Source organism: Zootoca vivipara, chromosome 2 (assembly GCF_965207765.1).
Source record: "Zootoca vivipara chromosome 2, rZooViv2.hap1.1, whole genome shotgun sequence".
In the NCBI taxonomy this organism is placed as follows: domain Eukaryota; kingdom Metazoa; phylum Chordata; class Lepidosauria; order Squamata; family Lacertidae; genus Zootoca; species Zootoca vivipara.
The window spans coordinates 87,473,489-87,493,927 of NC_142584.1; the positions used below are offsets into that span (position 1 = coordinate 87,473,489).

Consider the following 20,439-nt stretch of genomic DNA (forward strand, 5'->3'; position numbering starts at 1 on the left):
ACACATACCCCTAAACATTTTGTGAATCTTTGTACTTTTGTCCACTGACTGTATTTATTTCCCCCGATTTGAGCTATAAAATGGTGATTTTCTTGAGTCAAAATGAGAGTACCCCTAAACATTTTTTTTAGAAAAAAAAGCACTGCTTCATATGATTGTCAGATCATTTGAACTTTGACTCAGCGCAGAAAAGTTCCCAGTTACTTTAGGAAAAGGCCTTTCCTTCAAGTTATCACGGGCGTAATCACAAAAGAACCCAAAGTTAAAAGAAAAAAGGCTGCTTGTACTATCAGTATTATAAAGGTGAAGTGTAATGGCTTTCCTGGAAAAGTAATAAAAACTCCTACTCAAGTGATTGGCATGGCCTGTTGTACGAAGCAGCTGAGAGTTGCTGAAGAGAGCTGAAACATTCTCTTTACTAACTTCACCCCCCTCCCCGATTTTGTGGAGGCTTTGTGATGTCTTTGGGCAGCTGGAGGCAGCCATTATTGCTATTTGAAAAGGCAACTCTTCTCTAGAAACTTCTTGCAATATGTGAAATACCTCACTGCCTGTCAAGAAGCTCAGACTAACATCCCTGGAAAGAGTGTATTCACTTATTGATCCAAAGGAGCAGTCTGGACAAAGGAACTGCACAGATAATCTCTGCACAACTTGATGAACCCCTAGAAAACTCGAACATTATATCTGGATCTTGGGTCCACTAGACAAATGTAACATGGAAAAGAAGATAGATATTGAATAGCTAGCTGTCTTGGTATCTATTTCAACTGAGAACTCTTTAGATAATTTAGTTTTGGGTGTTAAGACCTTCAAACCTCCCCCTTAAATAAATTCAGACAAGAATCAAATGTTGGTTTGGTTTTTGGCAGAATTTAGTCCACAATTTTTTTGAGTGGTTGCATAGGCTCTGGTTCGACTAGCTCCCTGCACCGTTGTAGGTAGCGCTGACCCAGGGCACAGCATAGGTAAGCATAGGATGAACACCTGGATAAGCGGAAAACCGGGAACAGGCTATGTCCACCATCCAGATGTTCCCCGGGACTCAGGCATGGGTACAACCCCCTCACAGGGCTGACCACACCATTGAGTCCCTGGATTCCTTTAACGGAATACCCTTCACATAGGGATGGCGAGAGCGTTCCCCCATCCCTATCACCTCAACCAGAGCCTATCCGCAACCTTACAAGTTGTGATGATTTGCTACGTGGCAGGCGAAACCCAAATGGCAACAGCCAGTCAGCCAAGTGGGGAAAATTCCTGCCGTGCCCCTGTCCCAACGACAGATGACACACGATGGCATAGCATAGCAAAATGCCCTAAAAATAGGGAGAGGTGGGCGGGTGTTCCGATGCACACACCAAAAGAGGAAGCTCTGGGGGACGTGCATGGGTATATATAGGTCCCTCGATCCATTTAGCCAGCGTCCCATTGGCCTGATTGAACCCTGCATCGAGGGACCTACCAATCGGGTGTTGTGGCTATCCAATCTGACCCACCCACAACACAGGGTTTGGTTGCCAGGTCTCACCGCAACACATGCCCTCTTTGAGGGAGGACACGATTAATGGATATATTAATCAAGGATCTAAAATGTGGAACTACATATACACATGATACTCAATTTTTATTCATATTAAGCAAGGTTTTTACAAAATAATTCTAGTATTACCTCTAATTATAATAAGAAGGGTGAGCAGCAATATGCTGATCAGGGCGAAGCAAAACAGGACCATCTGTAAACAAAGCAGAGGTTTCTGTGTTCCATCTACTATTTGATTTCAATGGGCTTAAGTGGTGTTTGGGTTCAGATTATGGTCTTTAGGCTTGCTAAAATATTGTGTTTATGTTGTTTCTTTCTATTAGATATTTTGGTAGATGGGCCACAAAATGGTGCATCTCCTCAACCATGGGATATTAAAGTCCAAGTTCCACAGATGTTTCAGGAAGATACAAAAAAGTTTCGCATTCCTCACTCTTCTTTAGTAAAGGTAATTTGTCCATCATGGTTTGAAAATCAAGCATTATTATACCTCAGTTACGCTGGTTTCTTGATCTGCTTTATCACACAGCTCTGTGATGGTTAATATTTTGTAGGCAGTTTTCATTTACATACCCTTCGCTTTCATTTGCCGTAGGTAAAACATTCTGTTACCCTTGGTAGTTCAGTTAGGTTGCCACAGCCATTCCCTTGAGACTTACCTCTGAGTAGACATGCATAGGATTGCAGTGTTCTGCTTCCCCTGCTAAGGTACCACCATTCATTTTGTTTAAGACGATGGCATGCAGTTGCTGGAAATACTTGGCAGAAATCTGTATTTGTGAACCATTTATATTTCAGGAATGCCACAAGTGTCATGGTCGTGGCCGATACAAATGCAGTGGGTGTCATGGTGCCGGCAGAGTGAGTATTGGCTGTGTCCTCTTCAGTTCAATTCCTTCTTTCTTTTGTGTTCTCAGTGTTATCACTTGTGCCACCTGTACAGCAATCCTGTTTAGCCATTTGATGTTGTAATCTGTGTTGAAAAATGCATATATACACCAGAAGGAAAGCAGTGCCTTGCATATTGAAAAACACCAAATGTGTTGGGGAATGGCATGCTCAGGCAGACATTTTTGACATTTGGGGGAAAGTTGTTACTTCTAGAATTGGGTAATCTGTTCTGTTGTTACTGTTGTTGTTGTGCACCTTTAGATGAGGTGTGTGACATGCAGTGGAGCCAGACATAAAGCAAAAGCAAAACACCTGAAACATCAAAAGCGATGCCAGATGTGTTCAGGTAGTGGACGTAAGAGGTAAGTTTTTTGATGTGGGATTCTCTCTCTCTCTCTCTCTCTCTCTCTCTCTCTCTCTCTCTCTCTCTCTCCCCTAAACTAGCTTGATATATATTACTTTACTTATTAAATATTTAAGATAATTTCTGCCAACACCAAAGGAACTTAATAATTAAATAAATCAAAGGAGTCCTACTATAAAACGATAAACCACAATCCAAAAGTAAAGACATGCACACATACGGATATCTACCGTGTTTCTCCTAAAATAAGACGTGCCTCTAAAATAAGCCATGGCACGATCTTTTAAAGCTCAAAAAACATAAGACATCCCCCGAAAATAAGGCGTGTTGGGGGGGGGGACCGGTACCTACCGTACCGTGCTGAATGGCGCTTCCGTAAGGAACAGGAAAAGGAAGATTCCTGTCCTAGCTGGAAGCGGATGCCCACGTGGAGCGCAAAAGGACCGGGAGCCGGGAGAAGCTGCAGCACGTGCTGTGCAGAGCCTCGGACTACCCTAGCAGGACCCTGCGCGACCCGCAGCTCGCACCACGCAGAGCCCTGACCCAGCTCCAGCCCAGCAAGAGCCGGTAAACGAGTGAACGGGAGCCGGCAAGCACAGCAGCGCCGCGCTCCAGCCCCGCGGGAGCCGCCAACAGCGGCGCTGCGCCGATCCCCGACCCTTCGGGAGCCGGCAAACCCAGCAGCGCCGCGCTCCAGCCCCGCGGGAGCCGCCAAAGCCCACAGCGCGCTCCGCGCCGAGCTCCAACCCAGAAAGAGCCGGTAAACGCAGCAGCTGTGCTGCGCCGAGCTCTGAGTGAACGGGAGCCGGCAAACCCAGCAGCGCCGCGCTCCAGCCCCGCGGGAGCCGCCAAAGCCCAGCAAGAGCCGGTAAACGCAGCAGCTGTGCTGCGCCGAGCTCCGGGTGAACGGGAGCCGGCAAAGGCAGCAGCATGCTGGGCCGAGCTCTGACCCAGCGAGAGCCGGCAAAGGCAACAGGGCGTGGCAAAGTCAGCAAGGCAAAGGCAAAGTCAGCAAAGACATCCCCTGAAAATAAGCCGTGGTGTGTTTTTTTGGAGGAAAAATAAATATAAGACGTGTCTTATTTTTGGAGAAACACGGTATCACAGGAGCTCTTAGAGGCTTTTCCTGCAGTGATTGCCCCATTAGCAGAACCACAGATTACCTGACATGAAAGGGAGGCTTTACTGTGTTGCCATGGTGACAGAGATGCTTCTTTCCAAGCAAGGAAGCCTGGCCAAACTGGGGTGAAAGGTGGATGTGCTACTATCCCACCCGCAGCTGGTTATTCATAAACTAGGGAGGGTTGCCCGCAGAAGCTTTCTAACCCAGAGAGAGAAGAAAAGGAATTAGGATGATTTCATGCCCTCTGCTCAGCCGAGGCATGGTTGTCCCCCCCTTCTCATTTAATCCCCACAGCAACCCTGTTAGGGAGGTTAGGCTAAGAGGCAGTCATTGCCCCTAGGTCACCCAGAGAGCTTTATGGCTGGGTGGGATTGGAACTCTGATCTCCCAGGTCCTAGTGTCACACTGTAACCACTGTTCCACACCGGCATACAGGGAAATAAATAAATGGTGAGCACCTCTGCATGCTGGCCATGTTCTGAGTTTTTGTGGTGGCAATATGTAGGCAAGATCTCCCTACGGCTCAATCATAGAATCATAGAATCATAGAGTTGGAAGAGACCACAAGGGCCATCCAGTCCAACCCCCTGCCAAGCAGGAAACACCATCAAAGCATTCTTGACAAATGCCTGTCAAGCCTCTGCTTAAAGACCTCCAAAAAAGGAGACTCCACCACACTCCTTGGCAGCAAATTCCACTGCCGAACAGCTCTTACTGTCAGGAACCCCTTGGACCCATCAAATGCATTGCCTGAGTAGCCTGCATGCCCAGCTCCAGGGAAGGGCAAGGTAACTGGATTTCTATTTATGGAAGACATGGATAGGCTGACCATTCTAGGTAAAGGCTGAGAACATTGCAGTACACTTGGCAGGCACTATGGCAAGCACTATGTCCATCCAGATTGAGGCTGGCAGGGGCAAAAGTAGGGAGTTAATGGGCTCTCCTGAACTCAGGAGGGGGAGAGCCTTGCAGCATTTGCAGGTACCCCGTTTCCCCTTTTTTAATACGTAGTCATAAAGTAAGCCATGGCAGGGTTTTTAAGCATTTGAGAAATATAAGACATACCCCGAAAATAAGCCATACTTCCGCGCCGTGGAAACCAACCCCCACAGGCACCTCCACTCACAGAGTCACTCCATGCGGCCGGCACTGCAGGAGTGCGATCAGCTGTGAAGCGGCGCTCTAACAGCTGATCGCGCTCCCGCCTTGCTGGCTGTATCCCCGTGCTCCGCCTTCTTGTTCACCGTCGTCCCTGCCGCTTCTGTGCTTGCCGCCACTGCTGGGCTCATTGCTTCTTCCTTGCCTGGCCCGGCCAAGGACGCCTGCCGCCCTGCCACCCGGAACCGGTGGCTGCTGCAGCGCCGAGCACTCAAGAGAGCCCAGCAGTGCCCTGAGCCGTAAAAACCGTACCAGTAATAATAATAAAAAGACATCCCACCAAAAGTAAGCCACCCTGTGTTTTTTTGAGGGAAAAAAGTTTCATCCTGGGCGCCGCCCCGGGGGAGAGCGCGCGTGTGCGGCCAGGGGCGTCGCAATAGAGGGGCCCGGGCTCCACTTTGTGGGGGGCAGCGTGGCGCCCCCTCACCCCCTCTACCGACGGCTGCCCTGCCTGAGTAGGAGGAGGAGAGAGGGAGGGCTGGCCAAGCAACCGAGAAGCTGCGCGCTCGAGTTTCCTCCGCTTCCCACAGACCCGGCGGGGGCACGAGCTGAGGTCCGCCCTCCTTTCCCTCCATCCCTCCCCGGGGGCAAGGCCTGCCTCTGCGGCTTAGAGCCCCTCCGCCTCCTGCTGTGAAGCCCCCTCCCCTTTCCGCGGTTCCTGCTGCCGCTGCTGCTGCAGCCCAAGCAGAAGTGATGGCGGTGTCTGCTGCGTGCTGCGAGGGTGCGCCAACCCAGGAGCTGCTGAGGTGCTGCGCTGCCATGGGTTATTGTTGCAGCCGCCAGGAGCAGGCCATGTGCAGCCCTTGGAGTCAGGGCCAGCGGGGTTGGGCATGCCGCCGGGCCACGGCTGGCAGGAGCAGTAAGTGCCGCCACCGGGGCTGGGCTGGGCTGGGCTGGTTAGGGACGCGGCTCCCGCGCTGCCCTCACACTGGAGCTCGAGGAGGGGAGGGAGAAACGGAGAGGAGGAGGAAACCGCTTCCTTGTCTCCATTGCTCCTCGTTTCCCTTCACGTGGGTCCCTTCCTCCCAGCAGCATCGCTAGCCTTTATGCACGCGATGGATGCCCCGCCCCCAGCGAGGTGCCTTCTGATATGCTGCCCTGGGCAGCCAGAAGGCTAGTGACGCCGCTGCTCCTTGCTGAGCCGCTTCAGGCTCTTCTTGCTGGACCCCAACACATCTCCAGCTCAGCTGCAGCCACCGTGAAGCAGGACGATTAAAAAAAAATTGCCTCGGGGGGCAGCTGCCCCCCCGCCCCATGCTAGGTACGCCCATGGCAGCAGCAGCAGCAGCAATAGCAACAACATAGTACTGCCCAGCAATACAAACCAGCCAAACGTCAATGATTAAGTACTGTATTGACAGATTTCCATTCCAAATAGGTCTGACACCCTCAAGCTGTAGATGAGCTGTGACTTCCTAAGTCCCATTACAGACATAGACATAACCTTCAGTAACATTTTCCTTCTTAAAAAGTTAATGTTGGGCTCAGAGGTACTTTCATAGGTTTTGATATGCACATTATTGTTGAGAAACAAAGCTGACGACACCATCTGGTTGAGTGATCCAAATCTCACCCAATCCCACGGAAAGACTTCCATTTTCCATTTACTGTATTTTACAGAACCTTGTTTTCTTCTGACATCTTCTCCTCCCAGGTTGTCTGCAGTTTGCAGAACCACTTGCCCCTTTGCTTCTCTGACTGCTGAACTAATTGCCTTTACAAATGATCTTTAAGTGATGCAAAGTAGCTCACCATTCTTTTAAACGGTTTTTATTAGGCTCCATTACACTTAAAATAACAGAGGTGGCATTGCGGGATAATCATGGCAATGATTTTGAAAGGGGGATCCATTGGGGCTAGCAACATCTTAAAGTGCTTTCATAAATCAGCTGTTAATTGCTGCTAATCTGCGTCATGTTGATGCAATCCAAATTTGCCAAGAACAAACAGATGCTTTCTACATCTGTTGTAGGCAGAACGGCACTTTCCTTGAAAAGGGTCACCTAGTCTTCTATAGCTGTGTAGGGAAACAGCCATTTTTGTGCAGATGAGCATTTCATTTCCTTCAATGACATCTTTGTTACTCAGTGATCTCTGTGCTGGCACAAATCATGCAATTTGAGCAACTCGCTGTTGAGTCTTGAAGTTAAATAGGTAAAAACACTTTCCCCCCCTTTTAGCTCCTAAACATTGACATTGGTAGTTAGGGTGGCTCATAATGGAACTAAACCAAAGCAAGACCATAATACTTCCAGCCCTCCCCCTTCTGACAATTGATTTCCTATTCTCTTTCTCACTCAGTTTAAAGTGTCTAGTGCAGGCATCGCCAAACTTCGGCCCTCCAGATGTTTTGGCCTACAACTCCCATGATCCCTACCTAAGAGGACCAGTAGTCAGGGATGATGGGAATTGTAGTCCAAAACATCTGGAGGGCCGAAGTTTGGGGATGCCTGGTCTAGTGGGTCATTGGGAGAACCAGATGCTACCCACTAGATGCCATCATTGATGGCTTATGTGGATCCAAAGGAGACATATATGAAAACTCCCTGAGAAATATTACTAGTTTTAGGGCCAATCTAGGTGAGGCAGTGGAGAACCACGTCCATTTTTTATTTGACTAAGCCACCTAGCAGTTCGAAAGCACATCAAAGTGCAAGTAGATAAATAGGGACCGCTCCGGTGGGAAGGTAAACGGCGTTTCCGTGCACTGCTCTGGTTCGCTAGAAGCAGCTTTGTCATGCTGGTCACATGACCCGGAAGCTGTCTGCGGACAAACGCCGGCTCCCTCGGCCTATAGAGCGAGATGAGCGCTGCAACCCCAGAGTCGGACACGACTGGACCTGATGGTCATGGGCCCCTTTACCTTTACCTTTATGGTTTTGGAGTGGGGTGCAACTCTTTCTTCAATGCCATTCCCCCCCCCGACCTAAATCAATTCGCCTTCCACACTGGGGAAAATAGCAGCTTTAAGGGAAGAGGAAGATTCAGATCAGAAAACCGAACCCAAGCTAAAGAGTTAACTCTCCTTCCAGACACTAGCAAACTGACCCAATTGTGGCACAACTACTGCTTTTTTTTATTTTTATTTTGAGATGTTAGAAAATCTGACCACAAAACTAGATTAGTCTCTGTAGTAGTGTATAGCTTATTAAAATTACTTTCGGTGCCATCAACATTTCTTGAATATTTCACCAGAACAGAGGCTTGAAATTTGCCTCAAAAATTGCCTTCACGTGAAATTCAGTGGTAATTCAAGTTGCAAGTGTTATATATTTGCCTACTGGTTTTATCTTACATTTTGTATTTAGCTTTTTTAGGCTGTGCTTTTTATACTCTCCTCTTGCTGAAAATGGGGTGGGTCACATTTTGAATAAATCAATACATGCACAAAGTTCAATTTTACATCTAAAAGGTGCAACACCTGTTCTGGAAGAGGCAGCAAAACCTGTACGACATGCCATGGAGAGAAAAAGTTGCTACACTACATCCAGCTAACAATAACTTGGTATGTTGTCTTTTTCGTGATGTTGCTCTTTTGGTCATCATTCTCTGAAATTAATTGCCTTGACTGCCAAAGGCTCTTAAATTAATATGTGCGAAGTGTTTATTAATACTAATATTCTGTGGGTGTTTTGCAACATTAATTAGACTAGACCCTATGGGGGGTGGGGGGAATTTAAAGGCAAATAAACCTAAATCTGTGAACTGAAACAAAGCCATTCTTCAAAATGTGCACTTCTCCAGATTTTGGAATGTAGTTCTGCAACCAAATAATGTTTGCGAAAATGCGAATATTAGGGCAGAATGTGTATAAAAATCCATCTATTAATGAAAGTTATATTAAATATGTATAAAATTTGGGGAGATGGCTTTGCTAATACAGTGGAACCTCGGTTTATGAACACCTCGGTTTACGAATTTTCGGTTTACAAACGCCGCGGACCCATCTGGAATGGATTAATTCACTTCCCATTACTTTCAATGGGAAAGTTCGCTTCAGTTTATGAACGCTTCAGTTTATGAACAGACTTCCAGAACCAATTACATCCATGCTTCGGGTTAAGTACACTTCAGGTTGAGTAGTCCGCGGACCCGTCTGGAACGGATTAATCCACTTTCCATTTCTTTCAATGGGAAAGTTCGCTTCAGTTTATGAACGCTTCAGTTTAAGTACTCTGCGGGCCGTCTGGAACAGATTAATCCACTTTCCATTACTTTCAATGGGAAAGTTCGCTTCAGTTTATGAACGCTTCAGTTTATGAACAGACTTCTGGAACCAATTGTGTTATAAACCGAGGTACCACTGTATGGGTATATCAGGGAAATTGCATACAAGTGTGTGTATATAGGGAGGGATTCACTGCTGATTTTCCATCAAGACTTTTTTTAAAACAACAAAAACAACAGTTTTGTGTCAAAATGTGGAGTAGTGAACTTAGCACTGGAAATATGGGAAGCAGAGATACACCTGTCTCAGGCAGATAGATTAAAAAGAAGCTCTCTTATCACACACCCTTCCACATGTCCTTCTAATATGTCTAACCATTTTGACCTACTTGCTTTGAAAGTATAAGGTGGGGGTATGAATGCACACACACACACACACACACACACAAAATCGGGGGCTATACACAGGTAACATGATAACTGACAAGATAAACGGTGGTGTATTCTTATTTTTTTAATTGCAAACTATGAAAGCAAGTAGTTAAATGAAATCACAGAGCATAAACGATTTCCTGCTATCTTTGCTTTTTAGTGGACCCACTAAAATTCTGAACTTCTCAATGTTTTCTCCCCTCTGGGCAACAATAATTTCTCTGTCAAGGGAAGACCAAAAGTGGTTTCAGAATGTTTATGCGAAAGTAGCAACCTCCAGTTTGTGTTCACCAGAAACTGCTCTCCAAAGCCTCTGTTGCCAATATTGGAGGTAGAATCATAAGTAGTAAACACTGAAAGCCTTATCCATACACTGATAAATATAGACTGACACAGTGCTGTGAATCCTTCTTACCTTGCAGGAAGAACAATGTATATGAATCCATTTATGAGAATGAGTTGAACTTTCCCAGAGAATTACTCAATAAAGTTACAGGAGATAATATATTTAAAGACGAGAACGCTGTGGTGAGTAAAATACACTCCCCCCCACCCTCATTTGCCATATGAAACCTTGGTGAAAAATTACTGGAAGCAGCTGAACTGCTTAACACGATAACTCACTCACATCTTTCAGCCCCCTACCTTCATTGACAATGGAAATCTGCTCAGAAATCTCATGAGACTGTAGACTACCTACTCAAGATTGGAGCTAATGTTTCTGTTTGTACTTAGGAAGTTTGGAAGCTGCTATATACTGAGTCAGACTATTGGGGGTCTCTCTAGCTTAGGACAGATCGTGAAGTTGAGGCTGCAATACTTTGGCCACCTCATGAGAAGAGAAGACTCCCTGGAAAAGACCCTGATGCTGGGAAAGATTGAGGGCACTAGGAGAAGGGAACGACAGAGGACGAGATGGTTGGAGAGTGTTCTCGAAGCTACGAACATGAGTTTGACCATACTGCGGGAGGCAGTGGAAGACAGGAGTGCCTGGCGTGCTCTGGTCCGTGGGGTCACGAAGAGTCGGATACGACTAAACGACTAAACAACAACAACAAGCTTAGTACTGTCTACACTGGCTGGCAGCAGCTGTCTCGGATTTAAGGCAGGCTCTCTCCTAGTCCTATTTGGAGATGCCTGGGATTGAACCTGGGGCGTTTTCACATGCAGAGCATGTGCTGTTCCCCTGAGCCATGCTCCTTCCCCAGTTTGATGTTGATAGCAAGCCACCAGTATGTCACTAAGTATTTGTTCAATGCATTTGCTCTCCGTAGATAGCATTCATGCCACATCTCTCCCACATTCCGATAATGTCACATTCCATTTTTACATGCATGTTTTTCTTCCTAGTGCTGGTAGAGATAAATCTGAAAACATAATGGCAATATTATATACCAAAGACTCAGGCACTGCGAAAGCTCAGCTCAGCTGTTATGCAATCATCTATTATGATTTCTGTGTCTGCCTTTTGAGAGCAGTTGATGAAGATTCAGTGTTCTTCCTATTGGTATTCAATTCCAGAATGGAAGAATAAAATGCACCACATCCAGCAATTTCACATCCACCATGTTAATCTAATTCATATTCATAGTATGTAAATGATATGGCTTTCCTGATATGCTACTCTAACAGAGCATGATGCTGAGCAAATCCCCTGAAACTGATGAAAGTGATGGACAGGCTTAGACTAGAAAAGTGGCTGGTTGCTCTTATTTCATCTTGCTAGACAATGCATTATACATAATGCCCCAGCAGAATAAGTGAAATGGCCATTACCTTAACTCATTTGCCTAGTGTGTTAATAAACCAGGGCTGGATCTAGACACATACAAAAAAAAAGTTTCAGGAAAACGTGTTGCAAAGTTCATAATGGGAAATCATGTTGCCGAAGGAGTGGACTCTACAGCACCATCTGGTGTCACAATGCTGTAACGCATTTAAAACACACACTCTTTCTTTTTTTACTAATGTAGCTGAGTCCCAGGTTGGGAGGATAGGTGGGGATGGTCAGAAAGGAGACGGGTGAAGGAGGGTGAGAATGACTCTGATTGCCTCTTTTTAAATTGCAGGTGTATCCCCTTCTTGACTTCCCTTACCCTGAGATCTCTCTGGCATCCGAAAGAGCTATTGCAGAGCACAGGGCCACATTCACCAACACATCCCACATTCTGCAACAGGTATACACAATAGACATGTGTTTCTTTGATTTTTATTCATACAAACATTTAACCCCAGCTAAATATTGGGAACTTTGAAACCGTGGGGAAATTTCAGGGAATCAAATATGTGTGGGTTTTTGTTTTTGTTTTGGGCAACTTTCCTTTCACTTTTGCTTCTGTGCGGTTGAATCTGTATGAATATATCTGTTGTTCATCAAAATCTGTGAAATCTTTGCAAGAGGCATCAAGATTCAGAGAAGGCTGCTGCTGGAGCAGGAGGAAGGAGGTGATTGCCATAGACCGTCTCTGCTGCCCTCCATTCTGTCTCCCCAACACTGGGGGGGTTTACTGGGGGGTGGGGAATGAGGAATAGGCAGAAATAATCTCCCCCATTCTGTTTCCAATGGTGGGAATATCCTGTGAGTAGAGTTCCACCCACAGGAATTCTGAATACTAGCCACGATCAGAGCTGAAAAACTTTGTAGTGAAAGGGCAATTCTTAACTGATGATCATTCTTAATACTTCTTTTAAAAATGTACTAAGGTTGCTGCCATGCTACAGACCTCAGCATTACTCAGTGAATTCCTGAGACATTCCTTTGCCACAATTCCAGGGAAATACTAATACTGAAAGTGAACCTGTTGTATTGAATTACATTGTATTGTAATAGCATGCTGCCATATTTCATTTTAGCACCAGGTGGCATAAAGACAACATATCATCTACGCAGCTACTGTAGTTAACTTCTGCATCCTTCATAAAGGGTTCATTCCTAGCCTCAATGGTAAAGGAATTATGTAGCCAAATATTTTGACTAAATGCTTGGTTTTTAAGCATGTTTTCAGCAGATGAATCAATTGAACCAATTTGTTGTCCCCAAAACTCTCTCATTGCTAAAATATAACCAACAGACTATGTCTGAGAGATATTAATCACCATAATAAACCTTAACACATAGTCCAAAGCATTCAGCAGCTTGATGCATTATCCCAGGAGTTCTTGCAATAACCCTGTAGAGATTTCTTATTCTTCTGGTAAGTTTCACCATTTCTGCATACTCCATTAATTTCATATTTTTCTGTTGCCTCTCAAATGTTTTTAATGTGTTTTATAATTGCAACACTTTTAGCTGTTTTTATAATTGTATATTTGATTCTGATAAACAGACCTGAGACCTTGCGGTTAAGAGCAAGCAAGACATTTTAGAAACAAACAAATAAATTCTTGTTCTGGCTTTGTTCCTCAGCGTCAGACGATAGAGCTAATTCCAGTCACTGAAGTCCATTACCAGTATGCGGAGAAGACATACATGTATTACGTCTATGGAATGGAGAACAAGGTCCATGCCCTGGACTATCCAGAGAGGTATTGCTGTGGCTGTACCATCATCTGACAGTGGGACACTTTGCAAGAAGGATTCCTACTACGAAGCAAGCTGTTCTTCTTGCTTAATTATCCACGAGTGTCTGTGGGTACAAATCAATTCATCCTTTTACCCTTCTGTAGCCCCGTCTTATTTTGCTTGCCCACAGTGGCCACCCAAAAAATAGCGATTATTATATCCTAATTGTATTTATGCTACAGTTTCAGCCTTTATTAATACTGTTCCTCTTGGGATCTAAGCGTCTGGTAAATACAGTTGTACTTCGCAAGACGAATGCCCTGCAAGACGAATTTTTCGCAAGACGAATGCGTCTTGCGATCTGATGGTGACACGCAAGACGAATTCATTTTGTGAAAAATTCATCTTGCGAATCGCGGTTTCCCATAGGAATGCGTTGAAATTTAATTAATGCGTTCCTATGAGCAAAAAAAGAAATTTCAATGCATTCCTATGGGAAACCGCGATTCACAAGACGAATTTTTCGCAAAACGAATTGACTCGTGGAACGAATTAAATTCGTCTTGCAAGGCACCACTGTATATTGTATAGATGGAGAAATTGGGTGGGGGAGTGCTGGAACTAGGAAGAACTCCAGAAAAAAATGTTGGAATAAACTATGGAGGCGAAAAAGCACTTAAATGGAATACAGTGGGTAAAAATATAAGAGGGTGCTGGACTGGTTGACAATGACCAACCAGAGGCCTTGGAAGCAGGACCTGAGCGCAACAGCACTCTTTCCATCTGTGATTCCCAGTAATTGGTATTCAAAGGCATATTGCCTACAGTAATGGAAGTATACCATAGCCATCACGACTGGTATCCATTGAGGGCCGTATGATCTTGGTGTCCAATTAAGTCATACTCAGTATAGGCCCAATGAAGCCAGGGGACTTAAGTCCCCTGATTTCAGTGGGTCTACTCAGACCTGTATGCCATCCGATATGTTGATTGCAAGCGTTTGAAATTTAGGTTCTTCCATTTGATTTGGGATCACTGGTGGGCAAGGCCAAAGAAGATTGCTATATCTTGCTCAGAGGCTTATTAAAATATATGGAAATATGTAGCACTTACCTTGGTGGAGCTGTATAGAATATTTTTTGTATGAGTATATTTGTATTTTTTGTATGAGTATATATTCTTCTTATGTTTCAAAGTCACACTAGATTAATGGTTGGGCTACAGTACTGGGCAGAATGGGAACATCATTAGGTCTAAATTTCAAAAAGTGAAAATTCGGACACAAAAGTTATTGAGCTTTTGTCAAAGAAATTCCGGACATATGGCAGCCCTAGTCTACATGCATGTAGTTTTAGTTTTCAAATAGTTTTTAAGGAAGATGGGATGCACGGTGAGAAAGCAAATTGAAGTTTCATGCTGGATCTCAGAGACCAGTATGCTTTGCAGAAAACAGTATTCTCAAAAGGTAGGTCTAGGAGACTCTACTGAAGTGCAGTTCTGATACAAGTTTACTCTTCATAAATGCATGGCCAACTATGAGCAATCGTTCCAAGAAACCACCAAAACAATCTCCAGTATTCCAGTAGTTATTTTCATGAGTCACAAAATTACCCCTGTACACATTTGTAATATGTGAATCCCCCTTGTCTTGCTTACCTACTTTATCTTGTTTTATGATATAGAAGAAAAAAATAGGGTGCTTCAATGCTAGGTTTCTTGTTTACTGTATTAATCATATTTACACTAATAGCAAACCTTTGTAAATGCTTTATGCAGGATTGCTGCTATTAATGCTTATTTTAGGAAAGGATTGGGAAATTTCCCTTTTGAAGACTGTCCGCTAGAGGGAAGCAGTGGCAAAAAAAACCAACCTCCTGAATTGTTTTCGTTTAGTAGCGAAAACATACCAGAGTAGTGGCTATGCAGAATGTGTGTGTGTGTGTGTGTGTTTGTGTTTTTATGGCGTCATTGTTGCATTTATTATTATCTTGTCATTGTTATTTTTAAAATTATACCACTCGGGTCCTAATCAGGTTTATAAAGAATTGTTCTTTCAAATAACCATTCTTAAATTTGCAACCTATTAATAGAGGACAGTTTGTCAGTGCGTGAAGTCAATTCACTCAAAGCAATAGGTTTACAACCTTGCTTCACAATCTAGCCAAGATTTTATTACAGAGAGCGAAGGATGTGTGTTTTATGAAGAAATGATGAATCATAAATTTGCTGACAGCTAAGTTCAAAGGACACACATGGAGAAACAGCATCAAACATCATATTATATATGTAAATTTAATAGCTACTTCAAACAGGTACTATATGATGGTGAACCAAAATAAAGAACAGCATTTATCTTGGATTAGGGTTTTTGCACATTATAAAGATTTCTCATAACTTGCACTATTACAGTCCCTTCAAGAACTTCTGAACGTTTTCCCTCAGTCAGCTTTTTACAGACTTTTCTTATTTCCCCTAATTCCAGCTCAATATACGATATGTTGCCATTTATGAAAGTCTATGCTGTTTTATAATAAAAAGCTTCTAAAAAGTTAGCCTTAAGGTGCTATTAAGCGCATTTATTTTACCTGAAGTAAAGGGGCATATGGAGTGAGAAAGAAATAAAAATTAGGCAAGACACAAAATGTTCGTTCACTGCTCCCTTTAACTGTGTAACCAAATACAGTCGTAAATGTTGTTGGATATGTATGAGTTGTAAAGAAGCTGCATTGTGAAATTAAATATCTTTTTAAAAATAATAATGCTGTGATCATAGGACGACACATCTTTACTATCTACACTGTTTTTCAAGCCAGCTTGCATCTTAAATTTGGCATCCTCTGATTCCATGCTTCAAAAGCCAAAGCAGTGCACGCTATTGCAGAGCTAATGAATACACACAGCAGGCAGAGAAAAGTCTTTAGCAATATATTATAGCAGGAGGGTTGAAGCCATTCAGACAGTGAGTCTGGGAGTAATGATGTTACACATACACTGGAGTGTTTCTATTTTCATCTGTGAAATCTTGGAGGATAAGCTGTGGGAATAAATATCTCATGAGGTATTACCAGCTTCTCAGGCAACTCTGGAATCCATGGCAGTGAGATACCATGCAGATCCGAGGAGTCTGCCCTCTCTCATAGACAATGAGAAAAGGTACAGCACGATTCACTCACATCTAAAGAAGGTCTCTCTTAGAAAAGTTGCAGCAGACATTAGAGGGACGTAGGAACACAGGGAACTATTTTTCCTGTGGGTCTACCTTTGAAGGTGACCCAGAAACTACAACTAATCCAGAATGCGGCAGCTAGAGTGGTGACTGGGATCAGCCGCCGCTCCCAGTCTTGAAAGACCTACATTGTCTCCCAGTACGTTTCCAAGCACAATTCAAAGTGTTGGTGCTGACCTTTAAAGCCCAAAATGGCCTCGGTCCAGCATACCTGAAGGAGCGTCTCCAGCCCCATCGATCTGCCCGGAAACTGAGGTCCAGGGCCTTCTGGCGGTTCCCTCTTTGCGAGAAGCCAAGTTGCAGGGAACCAGGCAGAGGCCTTCTTGGTAGTGGTGCCCGCCCTGTGGAATGCCCTCCCATCAGAGGTCAAAGAGAAAAACAGCTACCAGATTTTTAGAAGACATCTGAAGGCAGCCCTGTTTAGGGAGGCTTTTAATGTTTAGTAGATTATTGTATTTTATTTTTCTGTTTGAAGCAGGAATTGCCAGGAATTGAACTTGGGACTTTCTGCATCCAAAGTAAATGCTGTGCCATGGCGCTACAGCCCTTCCCAGAGGGAGCTCAAGCTGTGGTCTTCTCTTCTGGGTATCTTCTGTTGGTTTGGTGTCACCGATGCCTGAAAGGGGCTCATGCCTGACAGTTTCCTGACAGCAGTGTCCTTTTTTTTCCTTCTTAAAAAATGTTTAGGGGTACTCTCATTTTGGCTCCAGAAAAATCACCATTTTATAGTTCAAATTGGGGGAAATAAATACAACCAATGGACAAAAGTACAAAGAACATGCATTACCTCATATTACACAGCTGACAGCTCACAGTAACTTCCACATCGGAAGTGCTAGATTCCAACTCCTACCTCACACAGTAAATGCTCGCTTCCATCTGAGACTCAGGAAACACCGTGACAGGAAATGAGGCCGCCATCTGGGGTAGCAATGGACAGTGCCTGATTTATGTCTAAGCTAAAAAAAGCTATAGCTTAAGGCCCCACGCTCTTGGGGGCCCCAAATTTTTTTGAAGAAAACAAACCTGGATGTACATTTCCAAAATATAAGATAAAAAACAAATAAAATTAAACCTACATACAACAGTGATTTGTGTTGTGTAGGCTCCTATGATGTAAGTAATGGGCCCCGTCTGCTATATAAAGGGCCCCATTACCTTCAGTAGCTTAGGGGCTCATCAAACTTAAATCCGGCCCTGATGATTCACCATGCTAGAGAAGAAACTAAAATTTAAATTTTTTAAAATTTCTTCTGCCATTAGATTCACAAAATGTTTAGGTTTCTGCGTCCCCCCAGAAAAAAGCACTGCCTGACAGAGATGTGGACTGTGAAGGATGTTCACAAGGGCTGATAGATGTGTCCATTCGCTTGTGGCAATTCTATGATCTGGACTCTATCGCTGGATTCCTTTTGCTGGATCATGTTATATAGGCCTGACCTAGGACCTCAGAACCCAATGGAACACATCCCGAAGGCTCCCTGTAGGACAGGCATCCCCAAACTGTGGCCCTCCAGATGTTTTGGCCTACAACTCCCTAGCTAACAGGACCAGTGGTCAGGGATGATGGGAGTTGTAGTCCAAAACATCTGGAGGGCCGAAGTTTGGGGATGCCTGCTGTAGGAAGTATTATTTCATATATGTATTTGCTACATAACAATTTATAGGCCACCCTACAACCTAAGTCTACTATTCTATGCATTGACACAACGTTTTACTACCTAAATGTATCTTATTTAATAAAAAGGACTGTGGTTTTTTATTATTATTATTTTTTGCATTTCAGCCTGTGCTGTATGTAATTGAATTGTAATTCCTCCCTCCACTGATCCTATTACTGGTGAAGAGGGAAAGCCCTTCTTCTCAAATCCATTAATAACACACTTAATTTTTTGTAAGTGCCAGAACCATGTGTTTCTTTGGCCAGCTGATTCCACCCCACCCCCCTTTAGGGCTTATTCCAATATTAAATCTTTTAGTAAAACATCAAATATGTGATTTCATTTAACAAGGATGATGAATTAATTACTATAGCTCTGCTTTCCATGTATGGTTTCCTGTAGTCTAAAGCGAAAATGCACATATCACAAAAAGAGAGGAAGCCAATTCCCTTTCTCTCGAGGTGTTTTGACTGGATTGCTACAAGGGACTCTCCCTCCTGCCTGGGCAGCAAAATACTGTTAAGATCCCAAGGAAATTCTTTTCAGAGGTGGAGCCTTTCAGGCAAAGGATATAAGATTTCACCTTTGTTAATAATATTTGTGTGCTCTCAGAACACTTTCTCCCTGGAATCTAGAAATGGATAATTTCATTTTGGTCCTTAGCAGGGTATAAGAGATATTCTCAAGCTGGGTTATTGCCCCCTTTTTCCTTTGCCTATTTCATCCTGTAGACAATATTAATCAATAAGAATACGAACATGCATATTTATCTATTAAACTTCTAAGTCAAAATGCTGACGTCTATGCCTGTAACTCACAATAACATTTCACGGGTCTGGGGAAAGAAGACTCTATTCCATGAATACCTATGCTATAATAAATGTGTTCCACAAGACTGCTTGTAGCTTTTGCTGAACATCAAGCATGAATGTGAAAAGGCAAGTTGGTGACTTCTGAAGTAAAGGTGAATCAGGTGCCTGGCGAGGGAAGGGATGGTGTTTGAGGGGGAGAAACATTTCCCCTTACCCTACGTTCTTTGCCGCTGAACAACACCTGGATTTATCTCATTTTTCTTGGGCTGTGACAGCATTTTATTTTAGAATCAACGGGAACTGAGTATTTGTTCTTTCTACATAGCCCACAAACAATCTAGATATATTGCACAAGCACTTTTGATCAACGGGTTTCATTCTGAAAATAAAAGCTCATTGCAGACTGATTTGGCATTACCCCACAGTGTGTCTGTATGGAAACAGATGGTGTACACTAGTATCTGCACCTGCCCAATGACATTGTGGGTGGGCATAAATCAATATTACCATTTCCTTCTTCCTTCACTTGGGGTGTGTTCAGGGAGGGAAAGACGAAGGTAACCCCAATCAAGGAGAAGATTTTAAAATGTTGTCAAGTAACCACACCCACCCTAGATCAATGTGGTTCGAAAGTAGCATGTTCAGGGTGAGTGAGAATGACTCCAGATTGAGAAAAACTACAGTTTTGTGCTAAACGGTTTAGTGAAGAAGAGCAACACCTTAATTCTGGGCTGATTCACACATGCACATAAGGGTGATGACTTTTTCATTTTTTTTCCTCAAAAATTATTTCCTGTAGCAGAAATGGATGAACTTTCGCCTATTAATGACTAAAATGAGGTATATTCCATTGAAATATTTAAAAAAGGTTATGCACAAACCGATTTTAATTTTTTTGTATGCCGTTTTACCATTTCATAAAATTGTATTAACAATTCTATATATATTTCGTATCAAATTTGGACACAACACCACATTCCACAATGGGGAGTGTTCTTAGCAACATAGGGTATACAAATGTCACACCTGCGCAAGGTAAAAGCCCCTTTTTGGGACCTCAAAACTCAGCCAGCAGACCCTGCCGGACATGCTGGGAAAAGAACCTACAGAAGAGGTAGCAAAACATCGTCCTCTAGCGGCGTCTATACTGTTACTGCAGCTAAAAGAAGCTTCCTTGTGTGTTTGATGACCCTATATAATGTTGTATATATGTGACTCTAAAGCTTGGGTTCAATTTTATATCTGCTTACAGTGACTTCAAAAATGGTAAAAAAACTGATAAATAAAATTTTTTAAATCATTTTGTGCGTGAGGTTTTTTTTATCAAATCTCTTTGAAAGTAAGATTTTATCTAATCTTTATTGAAAGCTCATCAAATTATGATACAGGGAAATGACGTAAAAAAGTCATCACCTTAGCATGCACATAGATAATCTCTGTTAAAAAAACAACACACCATACCATCATTTGGGAAGACCACAGGAAGGTCTGTTTTATTGCTGTGTGGAGCAGTATCTACACAACTGCCCCCCATACTGAATAAAAAAGAATTATAATAAA

General features: G+C 43.5%; 1 protein-coding gene across 1 annotated transcript in view; it reads left to right on the forward strand.

The window, feature by feature from the left end:
• LOC118081598 (protein SSUH2 homolog) overlaps positions 1 to 15,939 on the forward strand; it is a 28,592-nt gene extending 12,653 nt beyond the window's left edge. Inside the window, exons 6-12 of the mRNA XM_035108095.3 lie at positions 1,867 to 1,991; positions 2,342 to 2,404; positions 2,696 to 2,796; positions 8,492 to 8,584; positions 10,101 to 10,206; positions 11,748 to 11,855; positions 13,085 to 15,939. Of these exons, the coding sequence (XP_034963986.3) occupies positions 1,867 to 1,991; positions 2,342 to 2,404; positions 2,696 to 2,796; positions 8,492 to 8,584; positions 10,101 to 10,206; positions 11,748 to 11,855; positions 13,085 to 13,231 (743 nt within the window). The 3' untranslated portion in view covers positions 13,232 to 15,939. The remainder of the gene's footprint in view (positions 1 to 1,866; positions 1,992 to 2,341; positions 2,405 to 2,695; positions 2,797 to 8,491; positions 8,585 to 10,100; positions 10,207 to 11,747; positions 11,856 to 13,084) is intronic.
• Positions 15,940 to 20,439: the final 4,500 nt, after the last annotated feature.